This window comes from Hyperoodon ampullatus (genome assembly GCF_949752795.1).
Source record: "Hyperoodon ampullatus genome assembly, chromosome: 1".
In the NCBI taxonomy this organism is placed as follows: domain Eukaryota; kingdom Metazoa; phylum Chordata; class Mammalia; order Artiodactyla; family Ziphiidae; genus Hyperoodon; species Hyperoodon ampullatus.
Genome location: NC_136914.1, coordinates 33,023,661 through 33,050,103, shown reverse-complemented (window position 1 = coordinate 33,050,103; position 26,443 = coordinate 33,023,661). Strand labels below are relative to the sequence as shown.

The window sequence follows — 26,443 nt, the reverse complement described above, 5'->3', positions numbered from 1 at the left end:
CTTTTAACCTTTGGAAAAAAGTAAATAAGGGGGGCGTGGGAGGGAAGAATAGAATGTAAAACGAAAGCTTTGATGAAAAAGCAGATGCGATTTTTAGAAGGATGACAAGCTCCCGCAATGAATGAAGAACAACATACAAATACTTGTTGACAGAACCTTCTATAATCTTCCTGGAAACAAGAATCATAGAGTGTGAAAAGGAAATGAAGCAAATTAATTTCTGAAGACGGCTGAGTGGACCAGGAATGGGGAAAAGGGCACGTTTTAATGGAGCAGAAGTTGTTGGAAAGCACTGCTTCTGGCGCGTTGAGAAATTTTTGGACTTGGAAATTGAGCTTAACTAGACTCCTTTTCAGATTTCAATTCTCCTGGAGGGCAGAAGAAATGTCTAATTTATAACCACTGTCTCTATTCTTTTAGTAACTTGCTTAACTATGCTGTGTTTTATTCTTTAAGAGAGTACATACATGTGAAGACCAAACCAAATATCCTTTCATTAGATTGTTGCAGTATATTCTAAAGGACCATTGTTATTAACTATAAAATAACACTGACTCAGTTAAATTATATCTAAATAACACATCATGTTTCACATGAGCTTATATATAACATATGAAGTAGCTGATAATTATTAGGATAAGCAATTCTAATATGATTTTTATTTCTGCTTTATAGCTTTGCCTTTTTTCCCCTAGAAATATTCAAATCAAAGCAATTCCGATAAAATTGAAGTTTTGAATAACATATAATTCATCAGAGCTTTCTTCCTTCAAAAACAAAGTTTTTATTAAAATTTAGGAGTACTATCTAAAATATACTAAATCTGGTTAAATACCTTTTCAGTAATATTGGCAACATTATAAATAATATTTTCTGGTTAAAGATAGCTTCAGATAATAATAATCACTACATAACCCAGTCTTAAAAATTAAGTGCCAACATTTTTAAATACTTTTAAAGTGACAAGGTAATTAGGAATCAAATGCTTGTTTTCTTAGCTAGGTTCTTCTTGGGTATGTGGTCAAGTTTTTCTAAAATGTCAAAGGAAGCCAATGTAAGTATTTTCAAGAAATATATTACAGCTTATGCAAATGCAATTGTCAATTACAAGCACACATAAACCATATGGTTGAATAAAACCTTGGTCAAGTAAGGGAAACATGGAGGAAATGCTAATTCAATAAGTTCATTTCAACATCTTATTCAGCTAGAAATTATTTTTTCCAACTCAAGAGAAAATCACTGTTTTATTTGAGTATCTAAAGATTTCCCTTTCATCTGAAAAATGACCCTGTGACAGTAAAGCTTTTAAATATTTAAGAGGAAAAGAGTTCATTCTTTCGAGGGCCATTAAAGTGAAGCTTATCTCTAATAAAATTAATGAGATAATTAGGTTAAATGATGTCACGTATTTTACCTCATTTCATTTTGCCGAACCCTAACCTATGTCTATATACGTACTGCTGTTTCACTGTCAAAGCTGTATATGAGCTTCTTTGAATCTTTTCACTAGAAGTTAACATCTAGGCAAGGAGAGAGAAAACCTAAAACAAGCACACACATACAAAAGCCAGTTGCCAAAGTTTTTAATGCTTATTTAAGATTTATACTTCTTTAGAATGTGAATGAAGCTCTTAGCTTTCAAAGGATATTCATCTACCTTAAAGAGTTTTAAACATACTATTTCATGAAACTAGAAAATGAGTCTGTATATGTTAGCTTTAAAGTGTTTACTTAACCACAATAAAAGGTTAGATGGATTTCCCAAGTGAACCAAGTTATGATACCTGCTACAATGTGAAAATTTAAACAGACTTTCAACTTAGCTTCCACTCATCTATCATGTTTGACACAAAAGTCAAAAGCCCTTTTTAAGTACTAGTTAAGCCTGACTTTAAAAATATGGGTTTTTCTTTTCTGTAGTAGTAAGGTATGAATGAACACGCTGAACCAGAGGAAGAAAGGGAAAATAAAGAAAAAGAAAGACATTAACACAGTCCCCTCTGGGCTAAAAATACAAGTAAGGACTTTACATTTAGCATATGTTATTTGAAATTTATGCTTCCTACTTCTAGGGCTTCAAACACATCTAAGCATCATTAGAATAAGTCACGTGACTATGATTGGTGTCACAAATTCTCCAAACATTGGGTAGAACATCTAGTCAAAAAACAAAGAGAGAGACAGATCATGCACCAACACATACGTTTTAATAACTTAACTGTAATAATGTGGAAGTTTCCCTCTGCAAAATATTTGTGAAGTAAACTTCCTTCAGATGCTTTATTTCCTTTTCATAACAACCTCCTAAGACAATACATGCATTAGCTTGTCTTTCTAAAGAATGAAGATTTGAAGCCTGTCGTCAATAAAAATTGTTTTTCTAATGCCTATTTTCTTGTTCAGATTCATAAATATTGCAAGTTTTCCTAAAAAGAGTAATACTGATTGAAAAAAAATTATGATCACATTTTACTTTGTCAGTGTTCATTCTTTTCAGAAACTTAGCCCAAGGATATTCTATTAACGTAATGCAATCTGAGGGTGGTCTTTCTAAGATGAATGTGGTAACGCTGTGATATGTTTATTCTGTGGAAAATCTATCTCAATCTCTAATTAGAAGCTTTTAAATGTTTTACTCCTCCTTCCCTTGTAGAAAGACTCTTGGGGGGGGTTGGTTTTGTCTATAGAGATGTTATCCCACACCTGCATTTTAGTTTATGTAGAGTTCCAAAAATATACACTGCTTTGCTCACACTTATTGTACGCTTAAAAAGTTAATAGTTTTGGCAAACTGCAAAGGGCTTCAATTTGGAAAGTGTTAAATGAATATTTGAAAGATCTGGTTCAGAGCTGGGCCTTTTAAATACACCCTAGCCTCTGGCCAAATCTTCACTGAGCACCATGTAAGAGGTTCAGGCATAAAGGCAGGGATAGAGGGGAGATTTTCAGGCTCGTATCGTAAGATCGGCTGTCAAAAAACTAAATCTGAGCTCAAGCCAGTTGACTCCCTCTGCTTCTTACGGATCCACGGGATAATCTACCTCAAATTTGCTAACAAAGGCTCTATTCAGGGGCATTTCAGCCAGCCTTGCAAATCTTCATCTTCCCGTTCCTAAGTGGGAGGGAAAGGAAGTGTTGTTGTTGGTGAGTTATTTATCACGATCACATCCTATAAATATGTAACTGTTTTCAGCATCTGGACAAGATTCAGCTGCCTCTGGACATGAACAGCGATTTCCAATATCGCTGAGAGGAAACCAGGGCTGCTGGTCCAGCAGAATACCATGCTGGGCAAGTGCAAACATGATCTGCTGAGATGTAAGTCCTGATCAGAAGGGCTGCAACTCTTAGCAGGAGAGGGCAGGAATCGGGTTTCTTTCTGACCAGTCTGATGCAATCTGCCCCTGTGAGTCGCTCAAATTAACTAAAGACTGTGCTTTCTACAGACTTTCTGCAGACTGTCCTCCATTCTCTAAAGGGACCCTGGGTAGATTTCAAAGTTTCTGACAGACTGAAACAGATTGTCTGAGAGCTTTATAACTACCCAGTTACATTTTCATTTGTGTTTGAGAGGGATGATTTCCAAGTTTAGGGTGACTAGGAAAGTTACCTGACCTGAGAACAGATTCAGCGAACATTATTTCCAATCTCTTGACCATGTGGAATTAAGTTTAATTATCAACACTTTCACTCTTGAAGGGAGTTTCTAGGCTTAGGAAATGGAAATTGATATAATCCTGACTCATGGGGTCATGGCGGATACGGATTTTAATAGAGCTTTCCCCTTTTCTAGCCCTAAACCTGGTTTAGCAGCTACGATAATCTCTCTTGAATCTCTGAATCAATATACCCCAAATACTAAGTTTGAATAAGCAACGTTTCTTGTGAAATGTAGCCCAGGACTTCATCAAAATGATATTTCTGAATGAAAGAAATAACAGGAGTTTTCAACAAAAGCATCTCTTTTAATCTTCCAAACCCTCCTTTTATTTGTATTCTTACTTAATATGTAAATATGCTCAAATGTTAAGAAGGTGGATTATTTAAATTTATCGGGGAAGAATTTTAAACTCTCCTCATTAGAAGGTATGGCAGAAGAATCTGAAACATTAGCTGCTAAGAAACTTAAATGAGGTTCTAACCTGAAGAGAGAGCTTACCTCTGGATTTTCTTCCAAACACAAAAGCCTTGCCCAGCAGTTGCCAAGTGGGCCTGTATAGATCTTCTAAGTCCAGCTGCCATCTATCTGGTTCAAGATACCGAATAAGATCTTCCAAGGTGCTAAAGGCAGTTACAGCGTTGTTAAGCAGGTCCAGAGGCAAAGCTGCAGCGGGCAGCACGGAAGGACTCACAGCTTCTGTCAACTGCTGAAAGTAAAACGAATCCAGTGTCAGAAGGCAACAGTTTGAAAAAAGACGTGTTCCTTCTGGACTCACGCACGAGGTTAGATATAGGCAGACTAAGGCCACAAACACCTGGAAGTGAAATTGTATTCAACCCCAGTGAGCAGTAAACTACTCTGCAAAGACTTCATGCAGATGAACTTGGACGGAGTTTCTGTGGGAAAAGATTTTCAATGGGCAAGACATTCACTTTCGTTACCACAAACCATGGTAGGTGTGGGTATCTGTTGTTTACACAAAACAGAAGATGCCTCGGTGGTTCAGTTATGGACATAACAACGGAAGCCTTAAGAGAGTTTCCCAAATTTTTCTTTTGTTTTCAACTTTTCATCCTCCTCATTCTGGAAAATCACCTGGGAGTTATACAAATGTGTGTCAGAGGAATTAAAATTTTAATGTAAAGTAATTAACCCATAAAGAATAAGAAAAAAAAAATAAGTGAAAAGCTAAAGCATTTGACGTTGGAGAAGAAGTTGTTAATCAAGGTAGAAAACACCCAAACCATAAAAGAGAACTTTGATAAATTTGCCTAAATTTTTTGTAATAAACAGAGTTAAATACAGACACTGGGAGAACACCTTGGCAAACCATATACCTGTCACAGGACAGAGTATACGGAAAAAAAAAAAAAAAACTCAATAGAAAATGGACAAATTCCAGACAAGAAGCTTGAATGGCCACTAGACATATGAAAACATGCTAAAATTCATTAGTTATCAGAGAAATGCAAAACAAAATGTGATATTTCACATACAAAGAAAGATACTATTTCACTTACAGGAGATTGGTGAGCATTGAAAGGAAAGGATTGCCAAGGATGTGGGTAAATTAGAAGTTTTCTGGTCTGCCTGCAGAAGTGAGAATATGTTGGTATCACTGTAGTTGATGTAACTGATGTACACAGAATACTAAAATTGAAGATGGATATGTCCCATGTCCCTGTAATTCACTTTTGAGGTTATAGCCTTTTATTTGTGCACATGGAAATATGTGCACATGAATATCAATTCATCACAGTGTTGAAAGGGAGAAACACTGAAAACCACCTAAATGCTCATGTATAGAGCAATGGATTAAAGTACACTATTTTAAAAGTCAAGCACCAAAAGGAGGTAATAATTTCAGGAAAAGTTCATTAAGAAACACCCTCCTCCCCTCCCCGATTTTCAAAGTGGACTAAAAGTGGGGAGTGGTAGATTAGAACTGAAATCAAAACAGGCAAAATAAATACAGGAACAAATGCTCCACTTAATTTTTAAAATTTATCTATTTGCTTATCTGCAGAAGAAGAAGAAAAGGGAATAGTATGGAATAAAAGATTTATGTTGACTGATGTTTATTATAGTAATGTTTATAATAACAGAAAGTTGGTCACAATCTAAATTTACAGTAGTGGAATAGTTAATAACCCTGCAGTCATAAACTGAAATAGTGGGACAGGCATTAAAAACGAGGCCCTCTAGCAAGATGTGGAGCAACCTAAATGTCCATCGACAGATGAATGAATAAAGAACATGTGGTACATATATACGATGGAATATTACTCAGCCATAAACAAGAATGAAATAATGCCATTTGTGGCAACATGGATGGACCTAGAGATTGTCAATAGTGAGTGAAGTCAGTCAGAAAGAGAAAGACGAAAACCATATGACATAACTTATATGTGGAATCTAAAATATGACACAAATGAACTTATTTACAAAAGAGAAACAGACTCACAGATGTAGAGAACAAACTTATGATTACCAAAGTGGAAAGTAGGCTGGAGGGGGAGGATAAATTAGGAGTTCGGGATTAACATATACAGGATATTAGATATAAAATAGATTAACCAACAAGGACCTACTGTATAGCACAGGGAACTCTATTCGATACCCTGTATTAAACTATAATGGAAAATAATCTGAAAAAAGAAGATGTATATGTATATGTATTACTGAATCACTTTGCTGTACAGCAGAAATTAACACAACATTGTAAATCAAGTATACTGCAGTAAAAAAAATGAGGTCTTCTAGGATTTTTTTATTAAAAAAGAAATGCCTAATATGTAGTAAATGACAAGAAATCCAAGCTATGTAAACATAGCATTATTATACCATGATTTCAACATACATACATTGAAACAAAACAAAGAAAAATCAAAAGCACCTAAAATGTGGAATGTTCATCTATGGTTTTAATGAGAATGGGTGATTTTCACTTTCTTCCTTATACCTATCCATATTTTCAGCATTTTCTATAATAAGTATGGATTCTTTCTGAGATCAGGTAAAAATGATAACATTTGCTATAATTAAAAAAAAAAACTATCATATCAGCTCTTCCTTTTCATCCTCATTACTCAGATACAGGGCAGACACTGAAAACAATGGACTATATTTAGCAGTCTCTAACTTTGTCTCCCTGCCTTTACTCTTTCTTATTCCTTTTATTCTATGCTGCATAACCCTGGGTTAATCTACCTAAAATAAGTTATCGCTGATCACGGGATGAATTTGGACAAATGCCTAGAGTGATTTCTCATCTGGAAGATAAAATCCAAATTCCTTACCCTGCACTCAGGATCCTCACCACCTGACCTTCGCTCACCTTTTGCATCTAATCCTCCACTCATCAAAGACAGGCACATTTTGTCCCAATCAATCTAGTCTCCTCACTGGCTGCTGCACATGTCATATTCCTCTGACCTTGACCTTGCACTTCTCCCCATGCTAATGTTGCTGCCCCACTCCCATGGGCAAAACTCTCCATCTTGTGATCCGCATAATAAATCTTTACCATTTTTAACAGCCTTTCTTGAAACCCAATCCATCCATGAAACCTTCCCGTGTAACAGGGCCATTGCTTCCCCAAACACCTCAATTGGGTCAATTTGGAAAAGACCCTCTCCAGACTATCCTGTGGGCACATGGCTTGAAAAGCAGACGCTATTTGCTTTTCAGAAAAAAATCAGAAAGAAAGGACATCCATTCTCTGGGGCAGACACAGCCCCTGCTGGGACTCATGGCTTTGTGGGCCCCGAGCCCCTCTGGCCCATGGTGGTAGTGGGGCTTATAGAGGATAATCAGCAGAAATGAATGTGGCAGCTTTGGTCAACACTGATTTCATTCTTATTTTAAAGATCTACTTTCAAGAATGTCAAGATTCTGGCTAAAATATTAGCACTAAGATGTTTTTCCATTATTCTATCCAACTTTTAAGAGTAGAAAGCACATTTAATATATTCCTCTTTACTACCAGAATGTTTTTAATTGTCCAAGAAATGCAATATTGCTTTGATAGAGAGTACTATGATGACTGATAAGTATAGTTTGGATATAAATAAGCAATTCTCTAATAAAAGTGTTCATTACTAATTTAACCAATTTGGTTAATATTGATTAAATTTATAATGTGAAAAACTTGATGCAACGGTTTTGCAAATTTTTAAACTATAAGCCAAAATGTGTATGTTTATGTAAAGCAAAAAGAGTCAGTATTATTCAAAGGATAACTGAGTTATGACCGTGATGATACAAAACAAATCAAATGTGTCAATCTGCACACAGAGGGTAAGTGTATAGAAAGCCTATACAAAAAGTATACAGTATTCATTAAAGTATCAGAGTGCAGATGTATATTGTAGGCATGATATCAAATTGTTATTTATGCTCTGGGGTTGGCTTAATTTTGCTTCCACTTCTGTTGGAAATGTATAGAGCATTCCTTCAAGAACAATGAAAGTTCCAACTGAAATGAGGACCCCTGAGATAAAGTTTAAAGTAGTTACACAGAAAAAGAAAACAAAATAAGTCTGTAACGTTGGACAAACAGAATATGCCCATCTTGGGTTCAATGAAGTATCAGAATATCAATCCCCTCAAATGACAAGGGAAAAAAAAAACAACTTGGCAAATGTTACTGCATGCAGATAATTGGCTGATGTTATAAATCTCCACACTTTTAAATATTTCAATTAAAATAAGACAATGCTTTAAAAAGATAACCCCATACACACATACACACAGGCGCACACACAGCAGTCCCCACCCAAAAGAAACAGGAGGGGAGAATTAACTCACTTCCTCTGGATTCAAAGATTCAATCCCGGGACAGAACAGAGGAAGCAGTGCTTTTCTTTTTTAAGGGCTTCCTCATGACTGTCACCCACCCACTGGTTCAAGGAACAATCAAGTTGTTCACTTTTGAAGTTCTGCTTTTCTAAATTGTCTAAAGGGATTTTTCAGAGAAAAGGGGGGGCTTGGAAAAAAAAAGTTAGAGGGAAAAATATCTTCTACTTTTTTTAAGCTTTAATTTGTCCTCTAACTAAGAACACCTCTTTCTGGTACAAGCCTAGAGGCTTTGCTCTCATATTAAGTGTCTAGAAAAGTCTACCGATATCTTTGCTGTGTAAAAGTACTTACGATTGGGCTAAGTGCCTCGAATTGAATTGGATTTGCCTATTCCCCACTCCCCAGCTCTCTCAGTTGCCATGAAAATAGATGCTTATCACTAAGCTATGGGTTGTGTTGGCTATATAGTGGCTGCCAATGTTCAGAAAAAAAAAAAACCAGTGTTTCTTGGCTTCTGTAATGTACATAGCTAACTAAATCAATACCACTGCTTCAGTAAGCCAGAGAAAAGCTTTTCTGCTATTCTCTTCAGTGCAGCAGCAATAACCTGGGTGGATAACCTAATCCTAGTCTAGACCCTTTTGGCTATATGACTTGGTAAGGACAGATCCTGAAAGAGGAGAAAAGAGCTGTGAAATCTCTATGCAATGAGTTGTCCTGTCACACCATTTCTAGAATGTCAGGACCGTGTGTAATGATCCTATACAAGATGAGGTCTTTTTAATTCCTTGGTGAGGATCATTCTGAGTGCCAGCATGACACGAGTGAAGAGCCCTGATCAGGAGTCGGGGAGCCTGCACTTACCCCTGAAGCTACTACATCAGGAGAGGGAATTTCAGCAAATACTGTAACCCATGTGAGCCTCAGTTTTCCCCTCTGTGAAGCAGGGCTGCTTAAACCCAGTGACCTGTAAGATTCTCTCCATCTTTTACATTTAAGAATTCCATGTAACTGTGGGATACAAGAGGGTCCGTTTTCTCCACACCCTCGCCAGCACCTGCTATCTCTTGTCTCCTTGATGACGGCCATCCTAACAGGTGTGAGGACATATCTCACTGTGGTTTTGATCTGCATTTCCCTGATGATGAGTGATGTTGAGCATCTTTTTCATGTACTGTTGGCCATTTGTACACCTCCTTTAGAAAAATGTCTGTTAAGTTCCTCTGCCCATTTTATAATTGGATTTTTGTTTTGTTTGGTGGGTTATTGAGTTGTATAAGTTCTTTATACAGTCTGGATATCAACCCTTGTCCAGTACTTGGTTTGCATACATTTTGTCCCATTTCACAGGTTGCCTTTTCATTTTGTTGAGTGCTTCTTTTGATGTGCAGAAGCTTTTTTAGTTTGATGAAGTCCTACTTGTTTGATTTTTGCTTTGGTTGCTGGGCTTTTGGTGTCATTTCCAAAAAGTCCTTATGAACCATTAGTGGGAATGTAACTTTGTTTAGCCACTATGGAAAACAGTATGGAAAGTCAGCAACAAATGAAAAATAGAGATACCATCTGATCCAGTAATCCCAGTTCTGGGCTTGTAAGAAGAAGAAATTTGTAAGAAGAGGTCCTTGAAAAAAGAGGAAATTTGGACACAGATACGCACAGAGGAAAGACCACATGAAGACACAGGGAGAAGGTGTTCGTCTACAAGCCAAGGAGAGAGGCCTCAGAAGAAAGCAATCCTGCTGACACCATGATCTCCAACTTGCAGCCTCCAGAACTGTGAGAAAATGAATTTTGTTGTGCAAGCCACCCAGCCTGTGGTACTTTGTAACAGCAGCCCTGGCAAACTAAAACATGCTGTCATGGAATTCCCAACTTCATATCGACCAGAGCAGCAAATGAAGGTTAATATTATACCGTGTCCATTAAGTCATTTAACAAACATTTATTAAAAAGCCCATCATGTGGGTGCTGTGAGAAAACCGACCAAAATTCTTGCCCTTGGGAAGCTTAACCTTTACAAACCAAGTATTTTGTTTCACAGGAGAGACTTTTTCTCTTTGCCAAAACAAAGCCAAACTGAGAATTTGCTGTTACGAATCACATAAGCAACTCAGCAAGGATCAAACAAATCCTGGTGAGTGTGGACCATAAAAAGGGAACTTAATATGAAAGAAAAACTGGAAAACAAACATATTTCTACTTTTATTATTGAAACATAATGGGCGGCCCATGTGTTTGCACAAAGTAAAGGCCAGGGTGAATCGGTGTTACAAGCTCAAGACAGCAAGTAAGTTTCTCTGTTGACTTCTCCAGGTTCATTTAAAAAATCATTAGTGGTTTTGTATTTTCTTACGGCTACGTAGACACCTTATGCATTAATTATCATCTTTTTTAGAAAAAGAAAAGCTGACTTCCTATTTGGAATAGTACTACCCGAACTGCTTATAATTCCACAATAAATACCCAGCTTGAGAAAACCGCAGCTTGTCTTTCTATTAGTATTTCTGCAGTGAGTGCAAATTTAAAAATATAACATTGACAATGAAACTTCCCTGGACAAATACACACACACCAATGTTTACCTTGAGTAGCATAGCAACTGCTGCAAAATGTTTAGGGCCTACGGAGATTTATGCTGCAGCTTTCCTAGCCAAGGCATACAGGACATGTCAAACTGATAAGGGGGCTTCACTTCATTCATACCTAACAGAAGGGTTAGGAATGCACATTAGGTTTTACTGTTGTAGTTATTGAAAACAAAAGAACAACAAAGCAATCACCCAGGTGTGGGAAGAGAAGAAAAAAGAAAAGTTCAGTCTTGCAGCCTTGCTTTACATCACTTTGAAAGGTGTCTCCAGTCTCCGTTACACCATGTCAAGCTGATATATTGAATATAGGGCTGCCTTTTAAAGAGCTTAAGAAGCAGACGGGGCCTGCAGACAAAAATTTCTGCCAGGAACGACTGACGGGCAGTGCTGTAAAGACACAAGAATGCTCTGGAACAATTCATTTAAACACGCTTCTTCCTCCTTTCCCCCTGCTCTTATCTGAATCTGTCCCAAAAGTTATCTGGGTTATGTTTTTAAATGATTTTAAAGCCAGCAAAGAAAATCAGATGCTTGCATTACTACTCCAGAGCAGATGTTTTAATACTGTGTGGGTGAGGCAGATTATATATTTAAGTGAGAAATCCTAGGGAAAGTGGCCAAGTGTATTCATGTCGTGTCTTAACACTGAGTGGCGCTTACTCAGAGAGCATGGCAATGGAATAAAACTTGATTTGTCTACACAGCTGATCCCAGCGACCGTCCAGGCTGAAAAGGGAACTATGTTTACCCTCCAGCACTTAAAAGCTGTCACGTCAAGGCTCAAACCTGAAGCTGACCTTCCCGGAGTTTCAGGGTTTCAGGCAAACCCTGAGTAGCAGCTGTGTTCTGTCTGGGCCCAAATATGGGAAAAGAGATGGCTAGCTTTGTTAAAAATTTCAAAAGAAAAAAAAAAAAGACGAATGGTTATGTTATAAGCACAGTTTCTTACTAAATTAGTGGATGAGACTGTTACTGGCCCAGAGTTCCTTTCAGTGCGAAACTTGAGATCCACTGCCATCTGACTAGACTGTACAAATTACAACACCATTACCCCAACTCCTGCCCACCTAAAGTTCCTGGTCTGAGGTCACCCCAGTTAAAGGGTGGAAGGTCTCCTGGAAACCAGCGCTTTCCCGGGACAGCTGACTGCGGGCTGGTGAATCAGAGTCAACACACAGTTTTCCACTTCCTAGGTAAAACTGTGAATTAGCAGTAATGATCCAGACTGAAAGCTAGGATTCCATGGGACCAACTAAATAACACGGCACCAAGGACTCTTTCCACAATGGCATCTGCGGGTGAAGCCAAAATGAAGGGTTCTTTCCTACTGAGATTGTTGAAAGGATTCCTCTGAATCAAAAAATGTGACAGGCCCTAAAAAACTGAGACAACATCTACAGCTACTAGCGTTTGACGACAAAGCACGACGCGACTTTTTCCTTAATCTTGTATTGAATGCTTGCGGATTTGCTTTGTTTCAGTGCTCAAGAAAGGACCGACAGGAAGGCACTTCACAGGAGACAGAAGGTGAGCTAAGAACTGTTAGAAGAAAAACACGCCTTCCCCGAAACACTAGAATTAACGTGCACCTCAAACCATAAGGCTTAAGGCTCTTTCTTACAGAAATTTCTCTTGCAGCTCCATATTTATTCAATGCATCATTTAACAGCCATTAAGGGAAATTTTCGGAATGCTGGGAATCTAGCTGAGAAATGGCGCCTGTATTGGTTGATATTTTCAATTATCTATTCAGTAAGCTTAATAGTCAGAGAAGACCCTCAACCTCGTTCAGATTTTATATGGGTGGAAGACTTTATTTGGGGCAAGAAACAATAGTATAAGTTATTTATTTTAAAATGGCTTGTCAATATAAAGAGTGTGAGCAAGCAGCTGAAACTGGGAATAGTAATAAAAAATCCCTAATAAAGTTACTTTGAGGGGAACAATGAGATAATCTAATGGAAATAATTACCATGTACATAAAGTACGAAGGTCCCCGATGATGCCTCACACCTCAAGGCTGAATCTAACAGTCCATTTTCTGTCTTCAAGCTGACACCAGGCTCTGCAGACTTGCTTCCCACTTGGACAGATGCTTCTCCTTAGCTGTGCTTGCTGGGTCCACCCCACCTCCAGTCTGTCCATGCTTGGACCTCATGTATCTTCTGTCTGCGTTCCTTCCTTTAGTGACCTCAGAGTTTCGAGGCACCCCCTCCAGCTTACACTCTACCACCATCCCCCTCTCTGTAACCTGTACCCTGTGCTTCCTCAGTAAATGGACCCCATTGTGTAGAGTTGGTCTTTGCTCCTCTCCTGTGCCTTCACCCCGCATCCCACCTTATCTCGGCTCTACCATCAGACTAGGGCTAGAATCTGTGATCATCTGATTTATTGTAAGAAATATGGATTTGGTCTTCATCCTGATTCTTCAGAGTTCCTAAAGCCCTTGGAATTGCTGAAGTGATGAGAGCAATAAGGGTGTCTTTTGTGGTGTTAAGGAGATGACTCTTGACTGCACCTAAGGATGGGGGCTGGTTGCCAGGAGAACCAATCAGGTGAGAGGGGTTTGAACTTTCAAGTCTCTGGTCACCCTTCCTGTCCCCTTATCCACCCCCCCATGCCCCGTCAAGGAGGCAAGAGGACCAGGTGGGTGAATCTAATGCCAATGGCCAATGATTTGACCAATCAAGCCTATGTAATGAAGCCTCCATGAAAACACAAAAGGATGGGGTTCAGAGAGCTTCTGGGTTGGTGAACAGGTGGAGATTTGGGGAGAGTCGTGCCTGTATGGGGCACAGAAGCCTGGAGCCCTCTCCCCATATCCTGCCCTGTGCATCCATCTGCCTGTTCTGAGTGATATCCTTTTAAAAATAAACTGATAATCTAGTAAGTAAAATACTTCTCTGAGTTCTCTGAGCCATTCCAGCAAATTAATGGAATCTGAGGAGGGGGTCATGGGTCAGAGCTCAGGTAGCAATCTGGATTCATGACTGTCAGCTGGAATCGGAGGGGATTGTTGGAACCTCCCATGTGTAGCTGGTGGGTCAGAAGCCCAGGTAACAGCCGGGGCTTGTGTCTGGTCTCTGAGGCCGGGAGGAAAGCAGTCTTGTAGGACTGAGCTCTTAACCTGAGGGGTCTGAGTTGAGTGGAAGGTGGTTCCCCCAGCTGGTGTTGGGACACTGCTGCCAACACTGAACTTGGTCTTGGGACCCCCCGAAGAGAATCTGAGTGCTTTTCACCACTTCTACTGCTGCCATCCTATCATCCAAGCCACCACCTGCAATAGCCTTCTAGCTGGCCTCCCTGTTTTCTTTTGCCCTTCCCTTTGTTGACTGAATTTACACAATTCTACACCAGATGGTCCGTAGGGTATAGTAAAAATACTAATTTTTAATTTTCCAGAAATATATATCTGCTTTTAAACATTATACTTTTACAGAACAGCCTTGTTTGAGAGATGCTATAGATTACTCACAGTGGAGCCCAACGGGAGAGGTTTGTACAGATTCCATAAACCTCTGTACACTCCTTACGCCTCCTGAAATCTGCCCCTCCCCTCCCCTCCCCTGGCATCCTTCCTTCCATCGGGTGGAAGGCACTCCCCAGCCCTCCTGCAGAGAGCAGATGATGGAAAAGATGGTCTCTTCTTCAAAGGAGGGGAGGCATACCCACCGACCAAAGAAAATGGAGCATTTGTGTAAATTACACAATGAACACTTCCTTTATCTGTTTCTCTGTAGGGGTCAATGTTTCAAGCAGGGATGATACTACCTACCTCAGAAAGTTGGTTAAGAATTAAGTAAAACAGTATCACTAAAAATTTTAATAAACAATTAAGCCTTGTACAGACAAGAATTATCATGCACATTTTTAACTGTATATTTCATCATCCCCACTATGTCAGTTTTACTCAAGATAAACAATTATCTTTAAAAGTTTAGTTCCTGGGGACTTCCCTGGTGGCTCAGTGGTTAAGAATCCACCTGCCAATGCAGGGGACACGGGTTTGAGCCCTGGTCCGGGAAGATCCCACATGCTGCAGAACAATGAAGCCCGTGCGCCACAACTACTGAGCCCACGTGCCACAACTACTGAAGCCCGTGAGCCTAGAGCCCACGCTCCACAACAAGAGAAGCCACCGCAGTGAGAACTGCACACAACGACGAGTAGTCCCCGTTCACCGCAACTAGAGAAAGCCTGCACACAGCAACGAAGACCCAATGCGGCCAAAAATCAATTAATAAATCAATAATTAAATTATAAAATTTAGTTCCTGATTTATGTTGTTTTGTGCTGTATGGAGTGACATTAGCTATTTAGTCCATGTTCATTGATACCCAGCCCAACACTCTTATAACACTGACACGGCTTGCCCTGCACCACAGGGAAAACTTTTGCTCAAACTTCTTTGTCTCCTAAAACAGATTTATATTCAGTAGTTGTTCTGGGGAGTGAAATGGACATTTTAGAATAACAAGTTCAGTAAATGCACGTCTAGGTATGTTTATGGCCATGAAAAACTCTATGCTGAGAAACTTTTAAAAAAATGCATAATAATGTTCGTAAGTAACATCTCTAGTTTTCAGTTTTCTGAATTCATATTCCTTGTCTAAAAAGTCTTTATATGAAATGAGACAAATAGAAACCCCACGAAAAGCACAGGATTTCACTAGTCAGGCCCACTGTGTAACAGTATCTTAACTACAGTGTATGGTCTTGTATTAAAACAAACTTCTATAAAGTAACTAGTCAGCATGCAGTGTTCATGTCAGCCATGGAGGAACATGAAGAACAATTATTTTATCGAGTGTGAAGTCATTGTCTTTCGCAATTTTAATCACTCCGTGACATTCCTATTATGCTACAGTCTTCAGTGACTGTTCACACATCCCAACATCTCCCAAAAATAAAAGTATAAGCAGTTATATGTTCTTTCATCATATTCTTTAGCACTGGTCACTGCACTAAAATGAAATTGTGTCACGTGGTCAGCATTCTGGGCAGGTCAAAAAAAAGAATCACACAAGGCGAAAAAAAAATTGTGAAAAGTTGCTACCATCATCCCCAAATACACCTGAGATGCCTTTTCCTTCTGTTGATATAAGCAAGACATAGCTTTGAAAATAGGGGCAGATGAAAGTAACATCATTCTGCAAACTTGACTGTACGACTCAGGTGATTTCAGGAAGTGATGAAGATGAACAGCCACGGAGCTTCTGATGGGCAAAGCTACGTCTGTGCGTAAGGACTGCAACACCATTTAAAAACTAAGTGCCAACATATATACAGTGGAATATTACTCAGCCATAAAAAGAAACGAAATTGAGCTATTTGTAATGAGGTGGATAGACCTACAGTCTGTCATACAGAGTGAAGTAAGTCAGAAAGAGAAAGACAAATACTGTATGCTAACACATATATATGGAATTTAAGAATAAAAAAAATGTCATGAAGAACCTAGGGGTAAGACAGGAATAAAGACACAGACGTACTAGAGAATGGACTTGAGGATATGGGGAGGGGGAAGGGTAAGCTGTGACAAAGCGAGAGAGAGGCATGGACATATATACACTACCAAATGTAAAATAGATAGCTAGTGGGAAGCAGCCGCATAGCACAGGGAGATCAGATCGGTGCTTTGTGACCACCTGGAGGGTGGGAGGGTGGGAGGGACGGAGATGCAAGAGATATGGGAACATATATATATATATATATATATATATATATATATATTTATATATTTATATATTTATATATATATATGTATGTATAACTGATTCACTTTGTTATAAAGCAGAAACTAACACATCATTGTAAAGCAATTATACTCCAATAAAGATAAAAAAAAAAAAAAAAAAACTAAGTGCCAAGAGAGCAACTGACTCTGTCCGAAAAAATCAGGGGAGACTACAAAGAAGAGATGAAAGTTAACCTAGAGCTCAGAGAACAAGAAAGCACTCAGACGAGGAGGAGGAACACTTCGGATATTTACAAAGAACCTGAACTGGGAAACAGAAAGGTGTTGGGTTAAAAGGAAGAGGAGGGCAGCAGAGGCACTTCCGTCGGGTGGGAGAGCAGGTGGTGGAGGGTGGAGAGACAGACCGAAGTCTGATCAGGACGCCTCTGTGTGAGCCAAGCACCACAAGCAGCAGGAGAGTGAGAGACACTGTAAGAAAGGTGGGATACGGTCACATTTTTTTTCTTGGTTTTTCTATGTGAGGAGGTGCTCTAGATTGAGGGAAAGGGCGTGTAGAGTCTGGCGGAGCCATAAACAAGGCTTCGGGCTTGAAGCTCTGCCCATGCTGCTTTCCCGCGATGGGAATTGCCTTGTTCCCTTCTGCACCTGGCTCCCCACTGCTCATCCATGAAGACTCAGCTCATCCAGGAGGCTGTCAGCAGCCAGACTTCTCTCTCCATCCACTATCGCTGGGCTACCTGCCCTTCTCATATCCCATGTCTCTAGCACCACACTGACTTGAAACGATTGCACATCTCCTTCAGGGCAGAGGACAAGCCTCATGTCTCCTGGATAATGTTTTGGTTTTATTTTCATTAATTAATTAATTTATTTATTTATTTTTGGCTGTGTCGGGTCTTTGTTGCTGTGCGTGGGCTTTCTCTAGTTGCAGTGAGCAGGGGCTACTCTTCATTGCAGTCTGCTGGCTTATCATTGTGGTGGCTTCTCTTGTGGAGTACAGGCTCTAGGCATGCGGGCTTCAGTAGTTGTGGCTTGCAGGCTCTAGAGTGCAGGCTCAGTAGTTGTGGCTCGCAGGCTCTAGAGTGCAGGCTCAGTAGGTGTGGCTCGTTGGCTCCGTAGTTGTGGTGCACGGGCTCAGTAGTTGTGGCTCGTGGGCTCTAGAGCACAGGCTCAGTAGTTGTGGTGCACGGGCTTCAGTAGTTGTGGCTCATGGCTTCAGTAGTTGTGGCTCACGGGCTCTAGAGTGCAGGCTCAGTAGTCATGGTGCACAGGCTTAGTTGCTCCGCGACATGTAGGATCTTCCTAGACCAGGGCTTGAACCCATGTCCCCTGCATTGGCAGGCGGATTCTTAACCACTGCGCCCCCAGGGAAGTCCCTCTCCTGGATAATGTTGATCCCTAATGGCTTTTAGGGTCTGGCAGAAATATATCAACGGAACGCCAAAGAAAGAGTATATGCTATGAACTGATACCCACCGTGAGGAAGGGAAAGAAGGGTGTCAAAGCACTTGACTGTGGTTGCATCAACGGGATCTTGTAGCTGATGGAGTAGAGGGAAAGGGGGGAAAGGGTCCTGCATGACCTCAAGTACTTCCAGCTTCAGAGAGTGGGCTGCCCATGACATACCTATCCAGGGTACACAAAACAGGTAAGGATGGAAGAAACAAAACGTTCAGGTTGGGGCATTTGATGGAGAGGATTGGTGGGGTGTGGACACAGCCACCCCTCCCTGACATCACATATGCAGGACTGGCCATCGATGGAAACTGACAGTTATTCACAGGTATATGTTGGTTACAGCCATGGACTAAGAGTGCAAGAAAAATGAGAAGACTAACAAGGGGAGGACATCGGGATTTCCCAGCACTTCCCCGCTGTGATGCTGAGGCAGGGGAGCTGGCACTGGTTCCCAGAATACAGGAGTCAAAGGTGCTGAAGGGGGCCTGAGGCACCAGTGGTTCTGCGGCAAGAGAAGAGAGATTTGACAAGTGAGGTGGGCAACATTAAAGTGACGGAAGGCCAAGGAGAGGGATGCTGACAGGCCACTGTAGTCGCTAAATAGGTGGCCTTCTGTGTCCTCGGATTTACTGACCTTTCACTGAAGGAGGTAAGGAAGAGAGAGGGCCTTCCAGGGAAAGGAGCATCGGTGCAGGAAGTGAGGAGAACTGGGGTCAGTTGGACAGTGAGAAAGAAGAAGAAAGAATAGTGGATTTATGGGAAGGTTGATTACAAGGCTTAATAGAATAAGGGGATTAATCTATTGTATTTCCAATCAGAATACAAGAGGCCTAATGAAGAAGAGCAACTTGAAGACAGAAGAATTCATATCCACTGCAGGTAGAGAGAGGGCAAGAATATTCTTCCCAGAAACCACAGGGAAACAGAGTAAAATGTCACAGCATCTCTGAAGGACAATTGGATGGTATTTTCTAAAATCTTATAAGTTTATATTCAGAAATTTATCCTAAGGAAATAATCAGAGGTATGATCCAAGGATATATTTTGTAGCAATAGGATTAGGGAAGAGTAAAATTAAAATGAAATAAAAACTTAAATGTTCACCAAAGGAAGATTGTTAAAAATGGGATTATACTGTATGTATGAACAACGGTCCTCCATACTGCCAATACTTTTCAGCGTACATATAACAGTGTAGAAATGAGCTCTAACAGCATAGGGATAAGATTGCCCCTGTGAGTTAAACTATAAAGCAAACAACAAGTGACATCACACATAGGCTGAGAGAGAACAGGAAGCCTGAGATCTCCTTCGTTGTTCCCTAATTTCAGATTAATAAACATCTAAAAGTAGACTCTCTGGGGACTTCCCTGGTGATCCAGTGGTTGAGAATCTGCCTTCCAATGTAGGGGGTGCGGGTTCGATCCCTGATCAGGGAACTAAGATCCCACATGCCGCGGGGCAAAGAAGCCCGTGCGCTGCAACTACTGAGCTCGCATATTCTGGAGCCCGCACGCTGCAATGAAGAGCCCGCGCTGCAATGAAAGATCCCCCATGCTGCAACTAAGATCCGACGCAGCCAAATAAATAAAGAAATAAATAAAAAGAATCCTTAAAAAATAGCAGACTCCCCGGTCATCACCCTGATAAGCAGGGCACCTCCTGGATGCATGTATCTTCCTGAACGGAAGCAGGGGCATTGAAGGAAGGGGGTTACTGGACAGATTTGTCTGTAAGTGAGAGGGCTTGAGAGTGTGATTCTCAAAAGTGCAACAATCACACGTATACAGAAGGTAAAATTCTTCCAGAGTCAACTAACGGGGTTACTAAAACAACCAGCAGATTTCTGCACTAGAATTTCTAGACTACTCAGGAGAGGCCAAGTCACAGTTGAGTTTATTAAAGTTCAAGGTAAATGTATAGATATCCTCCCACATTTTTTTCTTTGTCTTGTCCTTACCCTGCAACTCTGCTCTACCGACCTTTGCCCTAAGCATCCTGTGGTCTGGAACCATCTTTACACCCTCACCCCTACCTTGCTCCCTAAAACTCCTCATTATTTCAGCTGATTTCAGAGAGAGGACTGAGGGACTAAAACATGTAAAAGTGTTAGTAAAAGCTAACACTTTTACTCTATAAAAAGTAGATACAACCACAATTAATAGCATCCTAATTATGCAATTAGGATAATACATATACTCATTCAATTATTTTTATTTGCTAATTTAGGCAGCCCTAGTTGGAGAGTTTCAAGCAAAGGCATATTATTATTTGAATATGTTTGAAAAGGGTCATACCCAATGCTGTGCTGAAAGCAGACTTCAGGAAGGCACTTAGCAGGTAATGCCAGTAAAATCCAAATGGAAACGTTGAGGAGGCATGCGGATGTTCAAAAAAGGGTTTTAGCTGAGACACAGGGGCTGGATGTATAAATTTCAGAGCCAATGGCTTCTGGATTGTATGAAAAGCCATGCGATGGGCTGAGCTTGCTGAATGAGTGAGTTTTGATGAGGAAGAGGTAAGTATCATGGCTTCCAAGCCTGGATAGAGAGGTCCTAATTAAAAAAAAGGGGCATGACCCTAGGGATACTCCCATAATTCTATGTCCAAGGAAGAAGGGGGAAGCAGTAGAGGGAACTGAGTTAGGAGGAAACTGGAACGGGTATGACGATCTAGAAAGCAGGAGAAAAAGTGTTCAGCAGGAAAAGATAAAGGATCAGCTGTGTGCAGCACTGATGACAGGTCTGATCAGAGAATCGGACACTCGATTTAGCAATGCCTGTACGACAGCATTGTACATGGGGCACTCCAGCATCCTCAGATTTTGGTCCCCAAGGGGGTCCTGGAAGAAATCGCCCTAGGCCCTGAGGGACGACTGCGTGTGTTCTTTGGAGACTTTTCAGGTGTGATTTTGGTAGAGGGAGGGGGTGAAAAGCTTGAGGAGGGTGAGTTGAGGAGAGAATAAAAACAGAGACAGCAAACACAAAGGGCAGTTGAGAGGCACTGCTGGCCGGAGAGCAGACGACAGGATTGGTAGTGGGATGGGGACATGGGATCAGGAGAAGGACTTCTTCTTAATACAGGAGAAATAACAGCCTACTTGTATGCTGAGGGACGTGGGCCAATAAAAGGTCAAAAACATTAAGATGTTGCAAGAGAGAGGGGGGGTGCTGGAACCCCCCCAGTAGATGCAGATAAGAGGGAGGGGTCAGGCAGGCATGGGTTCCCCAAGGTTCCCCCAAGGCTGCAGGAAGGAGGGCCAGGTGGGTAAAGAGCAGGCTGAAAGCTTGTGATCTCTGGTATTCTCCTTGTGAAACAGGAAGCAGAAGCATCTTCTGAGAGCGGGGAAAGAGGAAAAGATGCTCAAGGTTTTAAAAGAAGGTATTGTCCAGTGGAGTCGTGGAGAGTGGGACGGAGGGCGGACAAAGCAGGTGTAGAATGATTGCCCAGCAACACAAGAGAATGTGTGAATCTAACCTAAATGCAGAGATTATCGTACTGAGTGAAGTCACTCAGAAAGAGAAAGACAAATACCACATGACATCACTCACATGTGGAACCTAAAATATGACACAAATGAACTTATCTGTGAGACAGAAACAGACTTACAGACACAGAGAGCAGACTTGTGGTTGCCATGGGGGAGGAGGATGGAGGAGGGATGGATTGGGAGTTTGGGGTTAGCAGATGCAAACTAGTACATATAGGATGGATAACCACCAAGGTCCTACTGTAGAGCACAGGGAACTATATTCAGTATTCGGTGACAAACCGTAATGGAAAAGAATATGAAAAAGAATATATATGTATAAGTGGATCACTTTGCTGCACAGCAGAAATTAGCACAACACTGTAAATCAACTATACTTCAATAGAATATTAAAATAAAATAAAATAAAATAAAAGCACCATCAGTCAGAATGACAACAGGGTTTCCTTCCTGGACTCCATGAAGGGTGTGGGACATGATCTTGTGGTTGGGTGTTTCCAGAGCTTACTTACGTCAGGTGCATTTGCCAAAAGTCACCAGTAAGGGGTCAAAAGTAGGCACACACTGGGCTGATACGGGTGGAGACCAGCCCGGAGCAAACGCTGAGCAGAGAGGACACAAAGAAATGGTTAACTCAGGGAAGAATGTCGCGGGTCCAGAATCACTGCACCCTCCCAGGTGCCCTGAGCTTCAGAATGCTGTCGCTGAGGCCCTTTAAGTACTTGACTAAGATTCAACAAGAGTCGACGCTTATCTATTTTAGAGATTTTTAATGACAAACTGATACAAGAAGTTTTTATGAAAACATTCATTTCAGTATCAGAAACTCAGCCAGGCCCAGACTCCTTAATTGAATTGAGCATCTGGCTAATTTAGTCATCACTGTGAATTCAACGTTACCTCTTATTCAATGTGAAAAAATGCTGAAATTCCATTTCTAATTTTAATCATTTTCTAAGCAATGCACTTCAAAGAAGGGTATCTGGTTAAAAGTATTAACTTCATGGTGAACTTGAAACTTTGCACATAAGCAGTATAATTTGAGATAAATCAGCTTTAAAGACTTTCACTTAAGTCCGATCACATGAATATTCATGCAGTGAACATGATGCCACTTTTTTTTTCTGTGTTTCACAAATGGTTACTTTAAAATGATTTATCTTTCTAAATGTCTTTCCTAGTCACTGATGTGGAAATACTTTCCTGCTTCTGATGATTTTATGCAGAATATATGGAAATAATTATATAGTGGTCCCAGCAAAACTGTGGTTTATATGCTCTGATCAGCTGTCATTTCAGCTTTGCTACTGCGACTCACAGTCTAGGAAGTGGTTAGTTTTGTTCTGGGGTTGAAAGTATAGAATTATATATTTGTTGATGCTGGGCTAACCTCTTTCTTTGATATTCAGAGCATGGCATAATCCTGTATCCACTAAGTAAAGCAGTTTCTCAGAGAACTTTGGAAATACTTGGGTTTTACTGAGTGTACTACTGCCACCTGAAAGCACTGATTTCCTGTGCTAGCCAAGCTGGATGAAGTTGGTCTGATGTGAGGTTTTCCCTCTAACCCAACATGCAGTGCAGACAGAAAAATGTAGGAATCTTAAACAGCAGTCCAGAAAAGAAGTTTTTCTGATTTCACTAAAGAGTAAGGTACAAAATAAGGGTAAGGCCCATACTTCTTCACTTGAAAACTATGTACTCTGAAATGGTCAATGATGTACACATCGGCTTCTTAAAATATTTATATAAAATTTTACATAAGACAAGAGACTCAGAGAAACCAAAAGTATCTACGTGGGATGGGGGTAAAAAGGTTGATTATGAGTACAAAATACATTACGACCACCAGAAGGCTGTGGGCTTTTTGCAAGCTCTTCATGGACATAAGTACACACACACGCACACCATCTAGAACCACTGACATTTCTCTCACTGAAAATTAGGTCACTTGAGGCATGGCTAACAAACAGAGAAACTGAAGAAGCTGAGGGTTTATAGCATCTGGAGCAGTGAATATAGGAGACATCACTTAAGACTGGAAAAGATATTTTGAGGCAACACAGCATCATGGAAAGAACATGGAATTTTGAATTAAAAAATCTAGGCATGGACCTGGATCCACCCTGTATTATTGGTGGGTGTGATCATTAGCAAATCATTTATTTTCTCTGTGTTTTAGAGTATTTGTCTATGTGCCAGGGATAATAATAATACATAAGCCACCTAATTTACTGGGTTGTTTTGAAGCTCAAATCAGATAATGTGCATAAATATATTTCATAATCTAACAGGTGATTATGCATTACTAGTGACGGAGAAAGTCATAAAATTATTGCACGCAGTTTCAAAGGAAAGATTAGGACCAGTAAGAGGGAGTTAAGAGAACAAAGATTTTTGCTTAATATAAAAAAGAAATTTCTAAAAACAACACTGTTTAAAAGCAGAGTGTCCTCAACAGCTTAAAGGACAATGAATTCATAAGTTTTGCATCAAAGTCACAAAGTCATTTTGTTTGGGAAACAAAACATTTTTGAACCAGATGGAAGTTATGCAAAATTAATATATAGGGGTCTTCCATGTTTGAAACTCTATGAACTTGGTTAGACTAAAAATATTCAAATATTAATAATACAAAGAATCTTTGCCCTAAGTCGGCCACCAGGAGCCATTGCTTTGTGTCCTGCAAATCCTACCCATCCCAAACTTTCTAAATAAAAATACTAAGTTCAGGGATTCCCTGGTGGCGCAGTGGTTGAGAGTCCGCCTGCCGATGCAGGGGACACGGGTTCGTGCCCCGGTCCAGGAAGATCCCACATGCCGCGGAGCGGCTGGGCCCGGGAGCCGTGGCCGCTGAGCCTGCGCGTCTGGAGCCTGTGCTCCACAACGGGAGAGGCCACAACAGTGAGAGGCCCGCGTACCACAAAAAAAAAAAAAAAAAAAAAAAATACTAAGTTCAAGAAGTAAGCACAGGAATTTGCACCAATTATTTATTGAGATTTTAACAATCACAGTTACCTGTGTTAAAATAAACATGTTAATGCATGTAAAAGTATTGTGTGACTGGAAACTTACATGATATTAACCTAGGTATAGATACTATGGTGCTTTACTGAGAAATGAGCAATTCAGTTAATTAACAGGGTAGGAACTTGGACATTTTTATATTACTTCATATAGCCTGAATCTTTTTTCCTGTCTCGCTTTTAAACTTTAGTTCCTAAGTAAGCATCAGTCTCACACCTTGAAAGTGACAGTGATTTCTTGGGCAAACCACCAAGGTTTTTCCCAGGATCAGCATTCTGAATGGGCCCAGGGCTATGCCTCCCTGGCTTCATGCTCCAGGACTTGATTTATTTACAACAGAATACAGAGGCTGGCATCTTTCCAGCCAGTGCTACTTATGACAGTGCTACTGGCTATCATTGGAACACCTGCCTGCCACCAGAACACCCATGAAAGATGTACTTATCACTCATTCATCTGCTTAAAATTTTGAAGTGTTTTCTATAAGCCAGGTACCCTGCTAGGAAGTGAGACTATAATAGCGACTAAGACAGTTGTGCAGGGCAAGGCATTTAGATAAACTGTAGTGATCCCTGAAAAAAAAAAGTATAATTATTATGGTTTACATTCAATTTGTGATACCATAAAAATTAATAAACAGAAAACTCAATTAAAATAGAGTCACAAGGCCAGAAGAAGGAAGTCTCATGCCCTACAACTAGCCTAGCCCCACAGGAAGAAAAAGTCTATTTGTTTTAGATCAACAAAACATTTATAAGGAACTTTGAGATTTAAAAATGACCACATTGAGCTTGACGTGCCTTTAAAACATCCAAGCCAAGAGGCCTCGAAAAATGAATTTTCTTTTTTATCAAGAGTATAGTAACAACAGTTTTAGGAAAGCAAAAAGCAAAACAGGAAATAATGTGAAAAATGAAACTAAATGATGTAATAAGTAAGGGTTATTTAAAATAAGGCTTGAGTTCTGAAGAATTGACTCACATGTTGACTGGGGGAAAATCTCCTAAATAAAAAGCAGTGCCAACAAAGATTTTATAGCAGTTGAATAAATCTTAAAAACAAAGATTTATGTATTAATTATTTAGCTTTAATTATTAACTATTATGTAATGCCCAATAGAATTGTTCTAAAAGTAGTAAAATATGTTAGTAACAGTAACTTTACACAGATGCAATACAAAGACAAATCTTAAAACAAATTAAAAATGTGCATTCACTACATGGTACATATAGCTACGGTAGCAACAATGTAATACCCTGTCTGTCTTGGGCCTGAAAGCCTAATCTACATTTGGCCATCAACTTTCAAATCTATTCTAGGAAGGCCTGGAAACTCTGTATGCCTAATGAAACCCTCCCGTTTATTATTCATAGAGATCAAAAGGGGTATGTGAAAAGCAGTTTCACCATGGTTAACATCTGTAAATATTTCCTCTCAATCCCAAGGGTCAAGAAAAAAAGTCTAGCATCTTTGCCCATACTTAAAACAAATGTGACAAGAGACTGAAATTCTTAATGTTCTCAAAAGTAGAGCATTGATAGGAAAATGATTCAGTAAGTATTAATATCTGTATGATTTAGATATGGATAAAAGATTGAAAAAATGCAGATTTCATTGGAGCCATAATCCAAATATATAAAGAAAAATACAATTGTTATGAATACAACTTAGAGTAAGAATAAAATGGCAATGTTGTGGGATGCTTGAGACAATTTGGA

The 26,443-nt window shown here is 40.0% G+C and overlaps 1 protein-coding gene across 1 annotated transcript in view; it reads right to left on the bottom strand.

Moving 5' to 3' along the window:
• PDGFC (platelet derived growth factor C) overlaps nucleotides 1-26,443 on the bottom strand; it is a gene marked incomplete at both ends in the record, with an annotated part of 209,616 nt that overhangs the window by 7,889 nt on the left and 175,284 nt on the right. The window contains one exon of the mRNA XM_079709811.1: nucleotides 4,163-4,370. Within this exon, the coding sequence (XP_079565937.1) occupies nucleotides 4,163-4,370 (208 nt within the window). The remainder of the gene's footprint in view (nucleotides 1-4,162; nucleotides 4,371-26,443) is intronic.